The sequence below is a fragment of the Rousettus aegyptiacus genome, unplaced genomic scaffold, assembly GCF_014176215.1.
Source record: "Rousettus aegyptiacus isolate mRouAeg1 unplaced genomic scaffold, mRouAeg1.p scaffold_m13_p_11, whole genome shotgun sequence".
NCBI lineage: Eukaryota > Metazoa > Chordata > Mammalia > Chiroptera > Pteropodidae > Rousettus > Rousettus aegyptiacus.
In genome coordinates, this window is record NW_023416286.1 from 76,595,622 (window position 1) to 76,618,793 (window position 23,172).

At 32.6% G+C, this 23,172-nt stretch overlaps 1 protein-coding gene across 2 annotated transcripts in view; it reads left to right on the forward strand.

The window, feature by feature from the left end:
- DACH1 (dachshund family transcription factor 1) overlaps nucleotides 1-23,172 on the forward strand; it is a 383,562-nt gene that overhangs the window by 145,476 nt on the left and 214,914 nt on the right. For both annotated transcript variants that reach the window (XM_016133395.2, XM_036228905.1), the window contains exon 2: nucleotides 19,871-19,986. In XM_016133395.2, the coding sequence (XP_015988881.2) occupies nucleotides 19,871-19,986 (116 nt within the window). The remainder of the gene's footprint in view (nucleotides 1-19,870; nucleotides 19,987-23,172) is intronic.

The window sequence follows — 23,172 nt, forward strand, 5'->3', positions numbered from 1 at the left end:
TATCTGTAAGCTCCACATAACTGATACTATCATTTAAATGCAACTTTCTCTCTTCTTCTCCTCCTAAAAGAATGAATGACACTTAGATCTGCTCTAATCAGGGGTCTACTGTTAATCCTATGCAGATTTCTTACCCTACCCACAAGAAATAAAGGCTTTAGGTTTCTTTTCACAAAAAGTATGTTTACTTCTGATACATTATGTCAGCAGTTGAACTACGACCTACATATGCTCTTTTTATATTTTAAGTAGTTACAACAAATGATTATGGTATTTATGATGCATCTTGCACAGTCAGCTTTACCTGCAGCAACAGCCAACTTCAAAATCTCGAGCAGCTTATGACAATAAACATTTATTGCTCGCTCACATTACTTGATGACTGCTGGCCATGGGCAAGTCTAGTGGGCTTCCCTGATGTCTGTTGACCTGTGTGTTCTCATGGAAGAGAAGAGAGGCTCAGAAAGGGACAGAGCTATATGCAAGTGCGTGTCAGACTTCTACTCAGTTATGGCATGTCACATCTGCTCACATTTCCTAGGCCACAGCAAGCCTTAAAGCCAAGACCAAAGTTAAAGGAAGGGAAAAACCATACTGAAGAAGTGTATTATCCTCATTCTGCCTACAAAAAAAAAAAAAAAAGCAAAGCCAAGGGTGTGAGGGAACAGCTAGGGGTGTCAATAATAGCGTTTATTAGCAAGAATTTTTAAAACGCCTTCTATCCCTTGACTCCGCTAACATGCATATACCACACAAGAAAATTACTTAGAGGTCTTATTTAGAAGTTAAATTTTGAAAAGAAAACATTTTTAAAAGGTGAGGAAAACCTATCCAACTACTATTTAAAAATCTAGATTGATTTGGCAATAAATATGTTAGAATATAAATTGTTACACAGATATTTGAAAATTCAGTCATATATATTCTAAATTAGTTCCTGAATAAGCGTGACAAGGCTCTTTAATATGATTCTCATATAATCTCTTGGAATGTTATGGTCTAATAATTTTTTCTCTTGTGCAAAATTCTTGCAAATTGATTAAATTGACTTTAGAAGGAATCTCTTTTTTTCTCACTAATTTTAAAGAAGTAATTTATGGTTTAATCCTTTAAAATAAAATTAACTCTCCACTTGGCAGCATCATTTATGCTATTGTCAGCACCACCTTTTTCTAAAATAATTATTATCATGTGTTTTAGGAAAGATGTTAGGGTGTATTTCAATGTTTTTATTTTTTTTAATCAGCACTGTGCCTTGTCTCAATAAATCTCTATTATTATACAAGTTCAATGCTAACTTTTGCATGACAATTTTTTCTACTTCAATGTGGAGGAAAAATAAATTTAAAGTAATTGCTTTAAGAGTTTTATTGTTTTATAGAACTGTTGTAAGTAAATAGGATGCAAAGCATTGGTTAATGTTTGCTTGCTAAACTATTGAAGGTAGATGTTTATATAAGCCCAGAATTATATTCTTTCTCCCCTGTTTCATAGTACTTTACGCCAATCAAGAAAATAATTCATTGGTGGCAAACTTTTGAAAACTATTTTGCAAGAAATGTAAATTTAAATATACTGTATGATTTCCATATTAATTTATTATCATAAAGGCAAAATTTATATGAAAATTACATATAATTTAAAGTACTTTTAAAATTAAGAACTTATATTACATTTTTTTAAAGCACATGTGAATAATTTGAGTTTAACATATACAACACTTGTGCCTTATTTGATTTTCTAAATAGAATGTTGTGGACTAGAATAGAATGGGAAGAACACGGATTTTGCATAGCCTCGTTGACATATGTGTTTAAAACATTCTTTTGATAAGAAGGAAGAAGAGGAAAAGGAGAAGGCAGCTGGCAGAAACCAAAGCTTACTCACTGCATGCACATGAGCGTCTGAACATGTGTGTGCCCATGCACATATGTGTGCACACACATACATATTTATATATAAGTTAAGTTTGAGGTTGGCTATGTTAATGGTGGCTACGATGGAGGGGTTGGATTGGGGGATGATGTCATGGACCTTCGTTATCGCATATTAAGTATTACTGCCATGTTATGGGAGAGCAGTGACCCAGGAATTTAGGCTCCCATGTTTAAAAACAACTATAGAATCAAACACTCTGAGAAAGCATGGACTTGAACATTTACTCCTCGATATGAAATCTGAGTATCCTTATACTTTCTTTCTTTGAACTTATATGCCTTTCTGTTTCCCTACCCACACTTCATCTGACACAGGATGCCTTCTAATTTTTATTTTTATGTACTTACCACACTGAAACATTACCTCTCTTTATTTTATTTCTATTTCATTTTTCTAGCATGGATCTTAAATTTCTTCTCTAAATCCTACTTACTTTCTCGACTACCTCATACCAATCTCCTTTCATTCTGTCACTATTTCTCATTTCCTTTTATGTTAGATCTTTCTGGAATCCATGATTTGATGTTTAAGTGATTTTCATTTATATATCTGAACAAAGAATCATTAGAAAATATTTTGTAATAGGATGCAAAGTAATATGCATCATTATATTATGGGGAGGACTATGTGGTGAATAAAGTATGATCATTCTGGGAAAACAAGTGATTGCATCTAAAGTTATATGCATTAATTATAAATGTAATAATTATCAGCTACTATACTGAATTATTAAATCTCAGATTTAAATATATACTTTCCTAAGAAATATCTTGATCATGTAGTAATTTCATAAGCATTCAGATTTATTGATTTCATATAGATTTGTATGTATGCAACCTTTTATGATATAATTTCTTAAAATGAATCTGCATTTGTTAGATAATACTACTTACTTGCATGTCAGTTGGTAGCCTTTTGTGTGTACCTCATTTTGCATGTTTGTATGTAGCAGTCCTGCAAATTATGAATATCTACTATATGCTTTAAGATCAAGGAGAACTGGTAAATGTTTGTTAGCAAGTCTGATTTTAGATTTTAGGTCAAGTGCTGATTTTATATTTTTTAATCTATGATTCAGGAATAGTTACTAGAAAATAATTCCCTCGTTAAAGTTAACATGGAAGCCTTTAAATTAACTAGAGTTAATTTGAAGTTAAAATTAATGGATTTTGCTTTTAACCTATTAAAAATTAATTTAAAGTTCTCTTAACCAACTGAAAGCTAAGAAAGGGGAGAGTGAAAAGTCTGGAAACATCAAATTGCATTGTTATTTTCAGATATAAAGTTTGCATTATTTACTCTAGCTCCACAGAGGAGAGAAAAGATAAAGATATCCTTTTTTTCCATAGTATTAGAATATTATATCAGTGCATGCAGGACTGACTAGTCCAGGTAGTTCCAGTGATCTAAGCTACTCTGTGACACTTTCTTAAATGTAACCGTGTAATTTAAGGCTGTTCAATGTATTTCTGAACTTGCTCTCTTAACAGCAGGAATGTCTTCCAGTTTTTGCTAAGATCAATTTTTTTTTCTTTGTCTTCTCTTTTTTCATCCATTTGTAATTTCCACTGACTTCAGCATGAATGGAGAATGCCAGCATTTGTCCAAACTGTGTGTATGTTTGAGTATGTCTCTGTCTGTGTGTGCACACACACATGGGGGTGGTGAAGTTTCACAGAATCTCAAAGTGCGTTAGTTTAGGTGATCAAGCAACCAATAACTAGAAAATATAACAAAAAAAGGTGCAATTAAAACTAAGACCATGCAATAAAATGTTTTTAGCAGTATATAGTCAGGTTATATACCTAAATAAGAAAAAAAGCATTGCTTTTTAAATTTTTGATGAAAATTAATTAAATCAAGGAAAACCAAATTTCCTGGGTAGTTCTATGTTTTTTTAGGTTTTCAATCTAGATTATTGCTTATCTAAAATAGGAAACAGTTAACATTTTGAAATAATGTTGAGACTAGCAATTTTATACATTCAAGTATAAAATTTAGTTGAAAGAACTAATACAAGTTTTGGCATTTCCTTCAAATATTTCTTCAAACTTCATGAATTTTGTGTGAACATAGAAAAGAAGAGAAATTCCCTAGATTGATTCAAAATATTTTCAATAGCAAAATTCTACTATAGTCTTCTTTCATCTTGTTTGGATTGAGAACTTACATAATAGGAGGATTTGCTCATAAACTACTCACCCACCACACACCACTCATTCAGCGAGTCTAACTCCTATCAATGAAGCCAGCAAAAGAATACGGAGCTTCAATCCTAAGAGGTCTTATTTTGTAGGAATATCTACTACTCTTTCTTACTCAAACAGGGAGGCCTTGATATATCATAAACTTCAATTTAGTTTTTTAAAAAGCCAGCCTAAATGTTAACGACAACAACAAAAAAATGCAATTCAATAATTGTCTGCTTCTAGGTATAATTAAAGGTGAGAAAATTTTTTTATGTAAGTAGCAAACCTTATGTCTTCATTAATTTTTATCATTTTTAAAAAGTTTTGACATAATAATTTGTGACAAAATATTTCTTTGCATTTGCAACTCCTATAATTACAAATTTGGAATATAGGACTTTGGGAAGCTAAACTTACCCTAAGTTTTTCAACTTGTGGAAGGCAAATTGCCAAGTTATGAATTCTAATCAATAAAGTCTAGATGTTATGCTCCTAATATGCAGGAAGCTTAGGATCTACTTCAATTTATTTCTACTTCATACATATGCTTCTAAAATAATATACTCTTCAATACATACACAATTTACTTCTCATATTTTCAGGACATTAAATGTTAGTTTATCTTGGTGTTTGAAAAATAATTTTCTTTGAATATTACTGAACTCATCTCTGGATGCTCTACCAACCTTATTGTTTCTCTGATTAAAAAAAAAAAAACGACAACTTGTTTAGTGAAAATATTTAGAAAATTTTAAAAAATGAATAAGAAAGTAAAGATAATATATAATCACATATAAGAGGAAAATCACTGATAGCACATAGATGATCATACTATGGTCTAACCTGTTATAAAACAAAAAGTCTACCATAGACATGTTTTTGTATCCTTTTTTTCTAGCTTTATCATTTATGTAATTTAATGACCTGCTAGATTTTAGTGTAGGATATAATGTAATTTATTTAACTCAACACATTTATATGAAACTAGGGTTTTCTTTTTACATATTCCCTTCCCTTCATTATTCCCTCAGGATGTATTCTTAAATTTGTCAATATGAAAGTATTGGGCTACATTCAAGTATTTATATTTTAAATTTTGATACATTGGGCAAATAGTCTTTGAGAAATATTATATAATATACATATTTTTACCTGTGTAGTGTCAGTATTTTTTAGCTTTACCAATATGATATGGTAATGTTTTGTATTTGATTTGATCTTCAATTCCTTATTTACTAAGGAGGTTGTAGATTTTAAAAATATGTTTAGTGATTAATTATGTATTTGTGTTATTTTCCTATTCATATACCTTTGCCATTTAATATTGGATTATTCATTGTTCACAAATAAAGGGTAATAATCCCTTTTCTTTGAGATATACATTTTCCTTTTATGCCGCTTATTTTTGACAGTTAGTTTTCTAAAAATATTTTTAATTTCTATGCAGACAATACTATAAATCTTTCTTTTTGGTAGTTTCTGGCACTAATGTTATGCTTATAAAGTTCTTTCTTATCCTAAGGAAAGTTTTATTTTAGTCTTTTGCAATTTTTAAGCATGTAATTACTTAATCAACTTCTTTAAATGCATAAAATGGGAATCTATCTCAACTTTTTAAATAGCTAGCAAATTGTTCTGAAACTATTTAAAAAATAGTATAGCCTTCTCATGGAGTGAAACACATTTTAAGACTTTTATGTATAATCATGCATACATGGTGAAGAATTTGTGAGAAAAAGTTTTAGTCCAAATATTGTTTGTTTTTGATGACCTACACGTGTAGATTAAATCAAATGATTAGAAATGCACACCTTATTATGGAAGTGCAAATTAAATTTTCAAGTATATATATCTAGATTTTAAACCAGGTTCAAAAATGTACATATTTGGGTGTAGAATACCTTGGTTGATGATTTCAATCTTTGCAGATTGCCATCAGTTTAAAAATATATGCACTGTTCTCTTTCTGGCCACATCATTTTGAAGAGCTAAGACAGATCCATGGTGTTCAAATAGAGGTAGGGTTACGCAAAGATTGCAATAACTCAACAACCTTCCACATTATCATTATCAAATTGACACCATACAAAATACTCTGGCATGTCATATCCCCAGCCTCTCAGGTACTTAAATAGCTCCTAAGACAATGTACATTCAGATGGCCATAGATCAGCAATGAACATCCATTCCTTTCTTCGCCTACTCATTCTTTTTTTTTTAATTTAATAGATATTTATTGAGTTCTTACTTTGTGCAAGACACTGTTCCTATATTCTAGAGACGCAGCAGTGAACAAAACACATTCAAAAATCCTTGCCTACATGGGGCCTATTTGAACAGATACTTACTAGTAAACAAGTAAATATATAATATTTCTAAACAATGCTCAGGCTAAAAATACATTGGGGTGAAGGAAGAGAACTATTAACCAGACCTATAGTTATGTCATTTGGAGGACAGAGAAGGTGAGGCATGGGAACATCTTACTGAAGAGCGTTCTCGGAAGTGCAAGAGTAAGTACAAAGGTGCGGAGATAGGAACATTTAATTATTTTTTAAAATAGTAAATATATTTCAAAGTAATAAATATATTCAAATTTGTAGATTAGAAATGTAGCCTTGGAACTGAATTTTGAAAATCATCTACATATAGCTAGTTATTCTGATGTAAATTTCTTCAGGGCTGACACACTTTTATAATTAGACTGCAACTCAAAGTGGACTTTGACTCAGTCAGACCTGGTTCCATTCAGCTCTGCTCTTTTATTAGTCTGCGACCTAGTGAAATTACTTATTCTCTCTCCAGGAATCATTCCATTCATCTATAAAATGGGCATAATGATAATACTTATGTGACAGAGTTATTGTGAAGATTAAATTATATACTGCATATCAGAGTATTTAACGTTAAGCCAATCATGTGGTAAATTCAGTTATTATTAGATCTGATGATTTTTAATCTCTATCTCGACAATAGCAACTAAATTTTCACTCTAATCTCATGAACATCTACAAAATTGTGAGCCATTATATTTCATATAACATCACTTCCTAAATGTGGAATGCTACAATTAGATCAGGCATCACCTTTCTTGAATGCCCTATTCTAGAAACTCAATCTTTGCTTTGCCTTTTGCTGTATGATCTTCAGTTACCAAGATCACCCATCTCTTTCAGTTGAGTTAGTCAGCACTACTGCACTCACACAATTAACAGCCCTCTGTACTGGACATTCAGGGAGGACTTCTGAGAAAAGAAGCCTTGGTTATGAACTCAAAGGCCTTACAAGTTAGCTGGAACTGTAAAACACATAAGAAACATACCAAATCTACAAATATGGCCTACAAAGTCCGTGTAGATAAAGCAGTCATCATTTCCCATACTTCACATACTTTTCTACCTGGAAGCCCTTAATCATGCCATTTGGAAACCTTCAATGCCTTCCTCTCACTTTATCTCCATCAGTCAAAATCATGCTTGTGTTTCAAGACCCACTGTAAATGTCACTTCCCCTTTTACATTATCTAAAAATTTATCCTCTTTTTATTAAAAGATCACTTGACAGTGTCATAAATAACTATAAATACTATCAATAAGAAGCTATTTTTTTTTTTTTTTAAGAAAAGATTGTATCTTGTCCTTGTTTCTGTCATGGTACCTGGGACTGGTCTCTGGCTACCCTACGGATGTCTGGAGGTTCTAATGATGCTGGGAGGGAAGAACACATTGGATTACAGAATCAGATCTGTAGTCGCAGACTTCGAAAGTTGCTTTTCTGACTATGAGGCTGGGGTAGAGTTTTAAATATAAGAATATCCTCTAACAAACAGACGGATAAAGAAATTGACTGAAATAAGGAATTCCATAATCTGCTATAAAAAATGAAATGTAAGAGCTGTTATCTCCTCTAGACTTCTGTTTATTATAATGTTTGACACAAGACTTAAACAGAAAATACTTTTTTCATTTGAGCTAACGAATAAGAAAATCTATATTTTATTTGTAGTAACACTATATTTCAACACATCTGAGTCAGTTTCTATATATATAAAATGGAAATAGTAATATTTCCATCTCACGAAGTTATTGAATTAAATGAAATAATACACATAAAGTGCTCAAAAGAATTCCTGGTGCATATAAATATATCAGCTGTAAATGTAAGCTCTTCTTATTTAGTCAACTTAAATAACTATTTAGTCAATACTTTTTAGTTATTTTAGATTGTGATTTGGGTACACATTAATAAATAAGGGAATATAAGAATTGCATAATGATTAGGATTTTAAAAGCAGCCTCTGCACAGTATTTTAGGGGAAAAGAGTCCCATGATAGAACAATGTCTACTCAGGCTTGAAAGGACAATTGCCAGTGTTTTCTCTGACTCTGTGGTGCAGGTGGTTTATATCATAATTTCTTATGATATCAAACATTAGTATTAAAAGTCCGTTCATTAAAGAAAACGCTTTCATAAAGTATTAAATAGAATTCAATTAATGTAAATCATATTAATAGCAATGTTTGGTGCTTATGTAACATCCATTTAAGGTAACGAATTAAGCATGTTATTAAATCTCTGCAGGCTGGAAACAGCATACCTTTGTCTGTCTCAGTATAATCCCTTCATTAGTTCATAGGCCCAGAATCCTCCCGGGAGTATCAAAAAGTTGTCAGGAGGTCTCTGAATTCTGGGGTCGGTATACAATGTATTGAGATGTTGAATGTTGTTTTTTTTCGAACACATTTCTCAAATAAATTAGTTATGTACATTTTCTCCAGATGCAGCAAACAAATAACTTGTCAGTGGAGGGTGAACACATGTATTTTAGGTTGAGTCAGCCATCTTATCTCTGCAGTCACAAGCAGGAAGACGAGATTGTCTGAGTTCTGACTTAATAGATTTTTTTTTTACCCTCATTTGAAACTAAATCTCCAAGAATCAGTAGTTTAATATAAACATAATGATTGCTTCTACTTTGCTGATCTATATGTGAAGATACATATACTAATTTGTGTTTGGGTATTTGTGTAGATATGATAGCTTTAGAATATAAAGATTAATACACATTTACTATAGTTTTTTCCTTCTTTGTTGTGATAAGTGACAATTTCTTTACAAAACATTCTCATCTTATATATTAAAAATGGGTAATAACAACTGTGATTAATATGGAGATACTTAATTATAGAAAAATGAAATAAAACTCAGTTGAGCGATTAATGAATGTTTTTGTTATGGATACAAACCTTTGTTAAAGTAAAATATCAAAAGAGAGATGGATTAGTTACTGGTTAGAGTCAGATTTTGTCTACTCTGTTCAATATATAATGCTCTTTTTTCAGTTCCCCTAAAATAAGACATCACAACAAAGATACATGTAAAACTGGTAAATGATTCATAATGTTCTAAAGACATTTGACTAAAATTCAGTGCCTACCACATGCGTTACATACATCTCAGGGCCAGAAGTATGGAGACGACATGGAGAAATGAGATGAGCGATGAAACTATTTGCAAATAGTTTTGTGCTAGATTGTGTGATACTAACCATTTTAAGGAAAGAAAGATGAGTATGGGTTTGAGTAATTCAAGATCTCATTACAAAAGTGTGTTTGGGGAGGCAGGGTCTTTGTGTGTAAGAGGGGACATTTCTCCCCTTTCCTATGGATGTTTCCTTCCTTAGCATCTCTTCCTCTGCCTCAGTTGACTAACTCCTATTTGCCTCATTCCTCATCTTTCCTGAGGTACCCCCACTATGGTGTTCTCACAACACTCCTTTGGAATATTTACTACAATATTTAACATGATTATTATAATTTTTTGTATATCTCTCTATTTCTCAAATAGACTGTGAGCTACTTGAAATGAGGGGCATATCTTACTGGTATTTCCAGCACATATTGTAATGTCAGGCATATTAACATGTAATGTGGACTAAATTAACAAACGAATATGCTACAAAGGCAGATTGCATGGTGCTCAAGGCTTGACCTCTGGACCAGATTGCCTTGGTTCACAACCTGGCTCTATTACTTTTTAAAAAAGATAATTATTTTAGAGCAGTTTTAGATCCATAGCAAAATTGAGCAGAAGGTACAGAGGTTTCCCATATACTTCCTGCTCTAACACATACATAGCCTCCCCCATTATCAATATCTTCCATCAATGTGGAATGTTTGTTATAATTAATGAACCTACGTAGGCATATCATAACCGAAGTCCATAGTTTACATCAGGATTCATTCTTGTTGTTTTACATTCTGTGAGTTTGGACAAATGTGTAATCCGCCATTATTGTATCACACAGAGTATTTTCACTACCCTAAAAACCCTCTGTGCTTTGTTCGTTCATCTTTACCCTGACTCAACTCCAATCAATTACTTTTTATGTGTGAGATATTGAGTAAGGCATTTTACTTTCTTGTGTCTCAATTTCCTCCTCAGTAAAATAAGGATTATAATAATACTTAAAAGTTTGTCATGAACATTAAGATTTAGGTCACATAGTGAACTTATCACAGTGTCTAACAGTTAGTATATATAACTGTGAGTATTTTATTATTTTATGTACTATTCCAAAATAAAATAAACATTTGAAAATAGAACATTTAGAGTATTACTGGAAATGTTGTCTACTACAGAGAAGAGTTTGATATTGTTTTGAGTTGAAGCAAAATGGGTATATATTGGGGCCAAATTCAAGATGATCTTTAAAAAAAGATTAATAATCAACCAGAGCCATGGCATATTTGTAGACAGGGTCATGGCATGTGCCATTGAAATAAAATACTAAATACATTGCTTTTGGTTTAAACAAATTAGAGCCAATGGTAATTGCAGAAGTCTACTTATTCGAAATTCAAATAGAAAAATGACAAGAATAAAACTTTTTTCTTTCTGACTGTGGAGTTCATAGTTTGTGTAAAAGATTGGTTTAGATATCCCATGTCTTAGAAATATCTTTTAATATTAACTTTGAATTTTGTAGAATACGTTTTGGAGGTATGAGAAGAACTACAAGAAAGCCAATAAAGTATTTATTCTTGCCAACATTTTAAGAAAGCCATTTACAGTTATTCCTAACTATTTTAGGATTTGTCCCTTTAGGGGATTTTAGTAAATCTTTCCAGACAATTATAAAAAAAAGATGTGTTGTGGGTAGACCCATCTATGGTTTGCAAGAAGGTAAATTATAAGGTGATTAAATGGTTAAAAATATTTAGCTTTCTGGACAAACATGAAAATTCTTCTAGTCACTAAATGAAATTTACAAACATTATCTTCTCTGGAAAAGGTATCATACATGTGCTACGGAAATGTGAAAATAAATAGTATTAAGACTTTATATTTCCTTAATTAAAACTTTAAATTACATTAAACTGCTTTTTAATCTATGAAATATTTATAAAATATGAGTACGTTTTTATGGCGAACCACCAGATAGACTTTGTAAGGTGACATTTACAATTGATGTAAATAAATTCTAGTTGCAAGAATATATCAAGACACTTGATTTGATAAATATTAATCTCAAAAAATAAACTCATTAAGTTATGAAATCTAAACTAAGGTTAATATAGGAATTCTAAGATTAATATAACTAATATATTTCATGAATTTTGAAGAATCTTCTTCATGTGGAGATTTTAACAATCGAGAGAGGGTTATAAACTTTAGGGGATAGATTCTCTCAAGTGTGTAACCTGTTGAAAAGGGACTCTTTAGTATTTTTGGCTGTCATTAACTGTTAACACTTTAATCAATCTACAAATGCTTAAAAGTAGCTTAGCCACATTTCAATATATTTTAATTCTTATTTTGGGGTACTTCTCATTTAGTATTTAATAGCTCTAACTGAGCTAGAGTCTTTAGATATTTTGTCAATGACCTTTGAATCAGGTTTTTATTAAATTTCTTATACTATTTCAGGTCTTAATAGTGTGAGTTTTGAAGCCAGAGGCAATAATTCTTCCTCATCAGTAGCTAATTTCAACTCTTATTTTTTGTTAGTGATGATTTCAGTTTACTCAAATTAACCTTGAATTTGAGTAATTGTCAATTCATATCTACTTTATAAAATATATGCATTGCTGCTTTCCTGATTCCTTGAGAATAATTCTCATGTGACAATACTATGTGACCTATGTATGGCACAGAATAAACATAGGTTAGGTAATGTTGAGAAATGAGGAATTTCCAGAATTTGAATATAATCATACTGTTAGGAAGAACGTATTCCTTAAGGGCACAAATCTCTAAACAAACTTCCTGGATAAAGCCAGAAAATAAATATAAAATAAAATAGTAAATGCCCATTTTACCCCATTCTTAGAGATTTATAATACTCATTAGCATGGTGAAAGCTCTGAGAAATCATTCCACAAAACAAGGAAATTCGTAGTTTTTCCACAAAACAGCTATCTACGTATTTAATAGTTTTAACTAGACATTCCCTAAATTAATATGAGCACAGAACTGTTTTTAAAAAACTGATTTTTAATTCTTTTTGACAGGAACTTGCATTTTGTGTATTTGTGTAAGTATTTATTGAGTTAATGTACCTAATTGCCTGCTGTCTTAGTTTCGCTTAGGCTGCCATAACAAAATACCTTAGACTGGGTGGCTTAAACAACAACAGGAATTCATTTTCTCATACTTCAGGAGGCTGGAAATCTCCGTGCCAACATGGTCAGTTTCTGGTAATGGCTCTCTTCATGAGTTGTAGAGAGCCACCTTCTTATTGTATCCTCACATGGCTGAGAGAGAGCAAGCAGGCTCTCTGGTGTCTCTAATTATAAGGACACTAATGCCACATGAGGGCTTAAATAATATGTCTTCATCTAAACCTAATTACCTCCCAAAGGACCCATCTCCAAATACCATCACATTGGAGTTAAGTCTTCAAATGAAAATTTGGGGGCAGTACAATTCAGTTCAGAACACCTACCATGTAAAACAAATTGAGGGAATGGTGTGTGGCTTTCGCACTTGTGAACCAGTCATCTGAGGGTGCTTCCAAGTTTCAGCTGGTGATATTTTAAATGCCTGCCCCATGGAACTTGGTATTTTATCTCTAATGAATTGGTTCATAATCTGTTTGTAGTGAGAAGGAAACATGGCTGAGACACACACCTACACAGCAAACACAAAAAGTCTGAACAAATGTGGGATCTGAGATTGAAAAAGTGGTCACATTTGTCATTATTGCAGAAAAGTTAAGTATCCTTTAAAGTTTTATCAGCTATAGAAAAAAAACTCCATCTGAAAAGGAAAATAAGGCTAATCATAAACTTCCTGGATTATTTATATGGTTGCTTTTCAGAAAATTAAAGAAAAATTAACTAACAAATTAACAAGCTCTTTCTAGGGGAAACTACTCATGTATAAACTGAAGATTATAGATCAACTGCTTCTTTTGGTGAAATATGTACATAGATTAATCTTAGGGGGTCCTTTGTAATTTTTTTTTGTTGATGGATCTATGCCATGAGGTTGATTTAATATGGAAGATAATAATTATTTGTAGTTTTCATATTTTACATTAATTTTATAGTTCTCATAAGAATAATATTTTTACATATAAATCATCAGCATTTTATTAGATATTTTAGAACTGAAATGGAAAAAAAACAGAAGGATTAATAGGGTAAATTATATCTGGTTTCTGCTATGGATAGAGATAAACCTCAGACACTGATTAAGGTTAGCCAGGCTTATGGTTTGTCCAGAATGAATTATCTGAAAAAATATGACCAGTCACTAAAGTGTTAAACAAATCAATTTTGAAAGTCTGTTTTTATGTTTTACATGTAATATATGCTTATGTCAGAGAAACTAAAATCTTCAGATGCAGAAAAAATGTGATTCTCTGTCCAGTGTTAATCCCGCCTAATATTTTAGTATGTTTCATATCACTCTTTCTTCAACATGTATTTATTTCATGCATTACTTATTTTCTCTATCTCTCTTGTGCTCTTTTATGTCCATATTGGCAGGTTTATATTTTGCTTTTTTGCTTTATTTAGAACATAAGCATTTTCTCATAAACTCTTCATAAACATCACACTTCAAGACTTCCTAATGTTCAAGTGTGTATGTAAATCATTAAGCAAATTGTACCTTTCCAATTAGAAATTAGAATATATATGTGCTTATATACTTGACTATTTATAGTCAAAGTTTTCACATATCTTGTCATGACTTTGTATAAGCAGTTTACTAGAAAAATTAAGCAGAATATAAATACACAACTGGAGTTTTCCTTGGGTAAATAGATTGGAGAGGGCAAATTAACTCTTGTAGATTAATGGAGCAAGCTACTTTCACCCCTGAATGCTTGTTTGTGTCCCAAGACTAAAATCAATGCTCACTTGCCACCACGTATTTTTCTTCTGCACTATTATCCCACAGGCTACTTAATTTTATCTTCTTTATCAAAGAAGGGAGTGTGTCTTTATTCTTGCAACCCTAACGTCGAGCCCATTTCTTGCTATTCAGTTGTAGCTCCTTTCTCTCAGGTAAATGGATGGATGATTTGAATGATTAAATGAAACTCTTCTTTAAGCAGGTAGAATTTAGAACCAAAATTTCTGCTAGGTGGCTGCTTTTACATTTTCCAGTTTATAACTATCACATTCTCTTTCTGGATTTTACATGTTTTTCTGCTCCAACTCTCAGGAAGAGAATTGAACTTAATTTCTTGAAAACTACTGAAAAAAAATTAGCAGGTCCCATTGGTGTAGAAGGTTGGGGATTGAAAAAAATCTGTAAAATACCATCCCTCTAAGATTTTTAATGCTTTTAACATTAAGTCTTATCACTTTTGCTTTCCTTTGTTAATTTAGATTTGACTTCACCCTCAATAAGGATAATAAATGGACTAGGGAGAGTTGGTAAACACTATAAGGTTGTGGGAGTGAGACAGAAATTAACATGACACAAATTTAATGATGTAAACCCGGTAGAGAAGTCTATCCAGTGACCTTTCTCCAAAAGAAAGCTTTTATATTCAGAACTATAGGGAAGTGTGTGCCTGGGTGGATTCTCAAGGAAGTGAGGTGTGAGATGACATGTGTGGGTTTGGACATCTCTAAGCCATTGCTCTCCTCTTTTAATGCAGATGGTTGAAAATATTTAGGGCTGCACTATAGCTCATGTGTGAAGCTGGCAAAGTACTAAATTTAATTTCATTCAAGCTGTTAAGGGTAATAATTTATTTAAGTGAGGTCTTCTGCTTTGATTAGAGCTAGGAGAGCAGCTGTCCTGATCTTCTGGTATAGAGCTGGGTTATTGTTGCAGATAAGGAGGCTTGAAGGTGGCTACTTTTGAGGCGATTGATCATTTGATTGATCATTTCAAAAGGAAATGTTTTTGCTAATTGTTTCACTTTCACTTTTCAGTTAAGTTTATGTTTTCTTTCCAAGAATAACATCTCTAACAAAGCAAAAAAGTTCATTTAAAAAAAATCCTCATTTAATCAGATATATAGAGAGGTAATGTAGCTTTATTATGACCACATCTTCTAGTACATTGGTAGAGCCAGTATTTAAAGTTAGATCTGTCAGAGCAATACAACCTGTGCTTCTGGCCACGACACTACACATGTTTTCTTGGAAGTTCCCCAAAGCTCTGTTGAAAGCACTTTAAATATTTAAAAAATATAGTTAACAAGTAGGTTATCTTCCCTAGAGTCAAATCCTCTTATAGCAGTCCTGAGCCTTTTTGGCACCAGGGACCAGTGCTCCTATGAGAATCTAATGCCTGATGATCTAAGGTGGAGCTGAGGTGGTGATGCTAGTGCTGGGGAGCAGCTGCAAATACAGATGAAGCTTCACTTGCTCACCAGCTGTTACCTCCTGCTGTGCGGCCCTGGTTCCTAACAGGCCACAGTGGCGTGGGTCTTCGGTTTAGGGGTTGGGGAATCCCTGCTCTAGCAGTTAGTGACTAAGACTGCTTTAAGGGTAAAATACCAAGGGACCTAACCTAATGATGTAGTTTTGAAGGAATAGAGGAAAGCTTTGTTAATAAATAAGCCTTCTAACTTCCCCTCAGTCAAGAAGTTGGTTGTAACTCCAAGGAGAGGTTTTCAGTCCTCTTATTCTTAGGCCAAAGGGCAAATGTCTTGACTTCCTTTCAGATCTCTCTTTCCAGGACCCTCCATTCTTTGCATAGATATCTTACAACTATGCTCTCCTCTAGTTGTAAAGTAATCCTCAGTAGGGTGTTAGTTGATGGCCCTAGGGTGTTACCATCACCAAGGGTATTTGCATTTTAATGGGAGCCTTTAAAAGATCTTAAAGCTTTAAAACTGAAAGCAGTAAATCTCTATGGGTGGAATTGAAGACAATGTCATAGATTGGGCAGGAGGTGAAAAGAGCCCACTGGGTCTATTCTAATCACAGCATGAAATAAAGTGTTCCTACTTAGCAGCCGGACTTCTGCTTCCAGAATGAGGGCTGTGAGGACAGCTCCTGTGGCCTGAATAATAAAGTACTTCTAAGCAGTTTCATTTTCTTTAAAAGCAAAACAAATTAAATGGCTATAACTTTCACATCTTAACTTCCTTTTCCTTTCCCACTGTTTTCATGGCATCTTGCTTGAAATCGTCCAATACCTTTTTTTTTTTCCTGAGCTTCTAATGTATATTTGGCTTTATTCTTGGACTCAGAATTCCAAACTTATTTTGTATCTTACTTTTCATTTCCTAGAAATATTGAGGCCACTAGAATAGATGAGGTAGGATACTTGAGGAATTTGGGGAAGAGGGCTGCATAAATTAGATTAAAATTTATTTAAATACTTACAGTGAAATAAAAATTAAAAAAAGAAAAAAAGAAAAGGAATACAAATGGTTAGCCAGGTCCTGAGCAAAGTTTTAAGGACCCATAGATATATTTTATACACTTTCTGCCATACAGTCTTGGGAGTGAAACGAATAAGCAGATTACTTCGATCAGTGCAGAAAGAGCTGCAATACAGTTAGTTGCTCACCATGGGCTATCATAGAAAGCATACTAACTAGATGTGGTTAGAAAGAAGGATGATTAAGGTTTAGCCAAGTTTCTCCAGGTCAAGTGGTGATGAGCGTAGGTTGGTTGGTGTGGATAAAGGCTTTGGTGGCAATGAAACTAGCATCCATACAGATATAATAGGAAACTGAAACAATTTATGAAGCTGCTAAGAAACTCAGTAGGGCTAAATATAAGCACTGAATGTAGGAATAAAAGAGTGATATTAAATAAAAGGAAATGTAGACAGAGGCCAAATTTTGGAAGGTCTTTGTGCCATGATGAGGACTGTGAATCCTATAGGAAACTATTGATATCGTTAAGCAAATGGAAAAATGATTGAATTAGTGTTTCAGAAAAATACTTCTGAGATCATTGTAGGGAGTCGTGTTGACTCAAGGCTTTACAGTGGGATGAAGTTGGAGGTAGATGTTGGAAAGAGTCGAAAGGCTGTAATAATAGATCAAAAAAGAAATGAAGGATTGATCTGGACAGTAGGAGTGGAAACAGAGAAGAGAAGTTGAGAAGAGAAGAACAGATCAGAGAGGTATTTTTATTGGGATGATATTTGAGTGTACAAAGAAAGGAAAAGACACAGCTGACTGCTAGATTTTTGGCTTAGTCAGTTAGGTACCATTTTGCTGAACCAGGGAAAGAAGAATAGGTTTTAATGGGGAAGTTGCTGAGTTCAGATTTGGACAAGCTGAGTTTCAGATGATTATAGAACATCCAAAGGAAGATTACCAGTAGGCAGGCATTAATCTGTCTGAATCCCAGCAGGAAGAGCTAGGCTGCAGATATTTAGCCATTATTCCTTAGCATCTTGGTATTGTAAACAGAAAGATCAGTCAGGGAGAATGGAGACTGTCAGAGGGCAGTTGATAGGCCCTCTGACAGTCTCCATTAAAGGAGTTGGACAACTAGCTGAGGATGGAGAATAATAGCAAAGAATAAGAATAAGTTGCCAGAGAGATGCTTCAGAACAATAAGCAGGAGAGTGACTGTATGGACTAGCAAAACAAACACACCATCTCCCAGCTCCCGGCTCCTGGTTCAAAGCCCTCCAGGATTTGGCCCAGGCAGTGATGCTAACAGTGTCAGTCTCTGCTCTTCATCTTATTTGACGTGTTTCAGCTCATTGGAAACATTTTTGTATATCCATACATTTTCACGTTTCCATTTCTTTCTCACATTCTCACTGGAGTGTACTTTTCTTCTATTCTTTTCCTCTCCATGTCTAACCTGGCCTTTGGAATTGTCTTCTGTTTCCACTGCCATGAATTCTTTTCTCTCATGCCTCAACATGGAAGTACCACATCATCCAGCCTAACTTCCAATTAGTATTCAGATTGTAACTTTCTTATGACACTTAGCACATTCCAGCTTACACTGTAGTTACTTATGTACCAGATTTGTCCCCTTTGGCAACAGTATAAGCTTCTGAAGACTAAAGAACCCATTCTCCCAAATTAGCCTCCATGGTGCACTGCTTTGAAAATAACAACTACTTAATAATTATTTGTTAGACGACCACATCTATTACTTACATTAAATAATACAGGTGGGATCTTTGAATATTCTGGTGAAACAAAGGCTCTCAGCTGAGGCTAACATGGAAATGCTAGCTTACGAAGGTTGGCTCTGGGTGGGGGTTATGATATATCTAGACACATTGTGGCCAGATTAGTGATGGAACAAATATTTCCGGAAAGCACATTCATGATGCAGAGGCAACAAGTGGAAACCTAATGCTAAGTATATTTGTTTCAAAAATCGTTAATATTATATTGATATTATTTTCATATAAAGAGTGGATACTTGTCTCCACTTCACCTTCTGCTATTATACCTTTAAAAATTAATCTTACAATAGGCATGCAAAAGACAAGTAATACTAAAACGCAAACATAGGATGTTTGTATTTATCCTAAAGACAGAGGTAAGATGCTATACTGACAATTTCTCAGTGATGTCCTACAAATAATCCTAAGCCTTTCCATTTTATTTTAGTATATTAAAAGTAAGACAACCAAGTGGGCCTGTTCATTTAAATAGAATAAGGGTTAAATGATAACTTGACTTATCTTTTAAATGACAAAAAATAAAGAAATTGCAAGACCTTTTCACACATTAGATATGTATTGTCATTTATCATCTAGATATCAGGCTAGCAGTGCGAAGTAATAAAACATATCATCGAAAAATGTGCTATAGGTCTGAATCACTCTTTCATTCTACCTCCCAGCTAACTGTAGTATTAAATCAAACAAGCAGAACATTTCCTTAGGCAGCCATTGCCTTTTAATTTCCTGAAGAACCTTAAAATATCATTCATTACAAGTACTACACATATTTGGTTTTTAAAAGTCTCATAAATCAATAGCAAGCTGACTGTAATAATTATTACAAGTTAGTGCATAATTTTCGTGCTGAAGGCTGCATGCAGAACTTTAGCATATGCAAACGAGGCAATTCAAACTGTGTATAGATATTAATATGAAGAAGCAGGTAACGAGGTGCAGGCTATGAATTATGCATCAAGAGTGGCTGATCTTCAATGAGGAAAATGAATTCAGCATGTAATCTAATTAGTGATGGAAGTCTATTACATCTAACTGCAAAAGCAACCGTCCTTGAAACAAATTTATTTACAGTCCATGTTACCACTTGAAACAACTTTGAAATGATGTGTAAGACAACAGCTTAATTGTAAAAATTTTTTGTTTGTTTGTTTCAGTTCCAGACCTGGAAGGCCTCCTAAGAGGACTCAAAGTGTCACCTCCCCAGAGAACTCTCATATCATGCCACATTCTGTCCCTGGCCTCATGTCTCCTGGGATAATCCCACCAACAGGTAAGAGCGTACTTAGTTATACTGAAAATATTGAAAGTCAACCAATGCCATACTGTGTATATATGCATATATAGGTGTCTCTATGTGTGTGTGTCTCTCTGTGTGTGTATATATATACACACACACAGACACACATATATATGTTTATGTCAATATTTATACCCATTGATTGTTTTGTGTACACTAAATGCTACTGATGAGAATTTACTTCTAAACTGCCTTTCTTTATTTAAAAAGAAATGAAAGAAGCTTAATAGACCACAGTGTTGTTATTCTAATTAGTCCTCTCACTAATATCAGGCAACAAATTATTTTCCCTAATTTCCTGTTAAGAAATTGACCCTCAGAGAGAATCAGTGACTTTTCCAAGGTCAGTCAGCTGGTAGCTGTCAGTGGTAATTCAAACCCTGTCTTTGGTGGGTTTTAAACTTATTTCTCGTTCTATTAGTATTCTGAAATAAATTGAAATGCATCCAAACAAAAGACAGTAACTATGTCAAATAGAAAGATCTCCTATTTTCTCAAACTATAATGTGAATATATTTTCATTAGGAACATTTGATGGGTATTTATTTCCCCAAATTTTGAAAACGTACAAGTAAAAGAATAGTCTTGACCACATAAGTTCCATACCATAAACACTATAAATATTGCACTGCATGTAAAAATTACTATTTAATTTCCACTGCCTGGATCTGTTCATTAATTTTTTAATTTACTTACACCTATTTGCCTACTTTCCATGTTTCATCCAGACTTCTGAGCAAATTAAAATCATAATAATGAGGATGAATTTATAATAATAACAATATTACTATTATTATTATTATAAAATATATAATATTTATATAGATGTTTGAGGAAATACATGTATAAATATTAGCATATACTTGCCATGTAAAACAATGGATACAGGAAAGATGCTCTGGCAAGAGGAGGAGAAAGTTTACATTTTTTCTCTGAATTCATTTTTCCTCTTTTGTAACATCGATCTTTTTCTGTACTGTAATACCATTATGATTACTGATTTTACATTCCATATTTGGTTGGAAACTCCTTGAAAATAATGATTTTTTAAATATGCCTTTATTTTTGTGGTAGCATCTGAACAATTTCTTCTACTTTTGTGGACATTTATCAAACATCTGTTGAGTTAAATTCGAAGCTTTTATTACTTTTATATATTTAATTTTTTAGTGTAAGGTACCACATTATATACTTAACAGTAACTTATTTAAAGTCCCATGGAGATTATATTTTTATGTTAATTTTGTAGATAAAAAATTAGACAGAGAAAAATGAAATTAATAGCTGAAAATGACCCAATTACAGAGCAAGTATCATTTCTATTTATTTAGTTAGTCATTTAGTTTCTTAAGTAACTGAATCCTACTGCCTGAAATTCTATTTCCAAATCTGAGATTTAGAGAAGAAATATGTAATGCTTTGTTAAGCCTTAACTGTTTTTATTTAGCTAAATAAAATTTCATAATTTGAAAATTTGTTTTGATTTGTAGTTACATAGGCCAGATGGAATGAAAATCTTAACTTTTCATGTTTAATGGTTGAAAGACTCAGGTGTACTAAAAGAAAGACCTAAAGATCTTTGATTTAATTAATTTTTAAATAAAGTATGTTTTGGAAATTTAAAAAATAATTTTTAATGATCATTAAAACTTATCAAATTATTTTATATTTGATGTTTGTGTTGAATATTACACATTAATAAATGCAGTTATGTGTAAGAAATACTCTAGGTTATATTCATGCTAAAATAGGGAAAATCCAGTTCCAAATTGGCAACATTTAACCTTTTATGGTGAAGATAATAGTTCATCACTGAAGCAATGACAAAAAAAGATGATGTCATTGGAATCTGCATTAGCAACACCTCACATAATTAACACCATCAAGTAATTTTGTGGCAAGTGGGTTTGTAAATATTCGATGATCATATGCCAAAATTCAAAATTAAAATATTGCTATTTTTCATAGGTCTCTTTCTGAAATGTATTACACACTCCCTTGGCTTGGTGAATAGAGACACCTAATATAATTTAAACTTGACTCATCCCTACAGATATTCAGTTTTGAAGTGGGATCATTTCATTTATTTCAAGTGTTATGCTGCCCTTTTCAGACATGTTTGTTTTTTTGTTTGTTTGTTTATTTTACTTTAGTTCATTCTAGTATGCTGTGAACACAGAAATCAGAATTTCTTTCAAGCTTATTAAACATTGTATTGAAAAAAGACCTTAAACGGTCATGTTTTAGAGACACATGAGGAAACAGAGGTTCATCAAGAGAGTAAACTGGATTGAAAAGTGGGTCTTGGACAGTTAAATGCTCCTGTAGAGACCAGTGAATGGCTATAAGATGGGTCGTGAGCTCAATATCACCTGTTTCACTTACTTTCAACTTTTTAAGAGATTGGTCCAAATATATAAAACTGCCAAAGTTTGACTCTTGCACATAAATGGTGTTATTTTAATATATTCAAAGATTGTTTTAATATATATATATATATATAAAACATATATATATGTATATGTTTTTTAGCTGAAGAAGTTTAGGTTTGAGGGAATATAGAATAATAATAGCTCTATCTCCTCCACTGCCCCTCACCCCCTAATTATTTACTATCTTAAAACATTAACTGGAAATTTGATGGTCTTAAAATGTTATAGTTCTCAGAAGTAATACTTTTCTCCCAAGGAGAACTTAGTGTGTTGGGGAAATATGATTCTATATGTATATAGAGATATTTATATACCAGGATTTTATTCATATTTGCTACATTCTTTTCTTATATTTGTTACTTCTAATAAAATAAAATGTCATTTTTTTTCTTCCTAAGATGAGGAAGATGCAGAGTGTTACTTAGTTTATTAAAACATCATACAAAAGTTGAATGCCAATAATGTTGACATTAAGCAAACTAGTTTGATGACATTTCTACTATGTTTTGGACCTGTGAGTTTGGAATTTAAAAAATTTGTTTCTGAGACTGTATAGTTATATCAGTATTTTTAAGAGACTTGGAAATCATTTTTCTAAAACTAGCAAAACAAATAAACAAACATGTAAACCTCAAGACAACAAAGAAAATAACCCCTGCCCCCAAATTTCAAATCTTCTCTAACTTTAAATTATAGCATACCTATGAATGTTGACCTTACTTTTGTA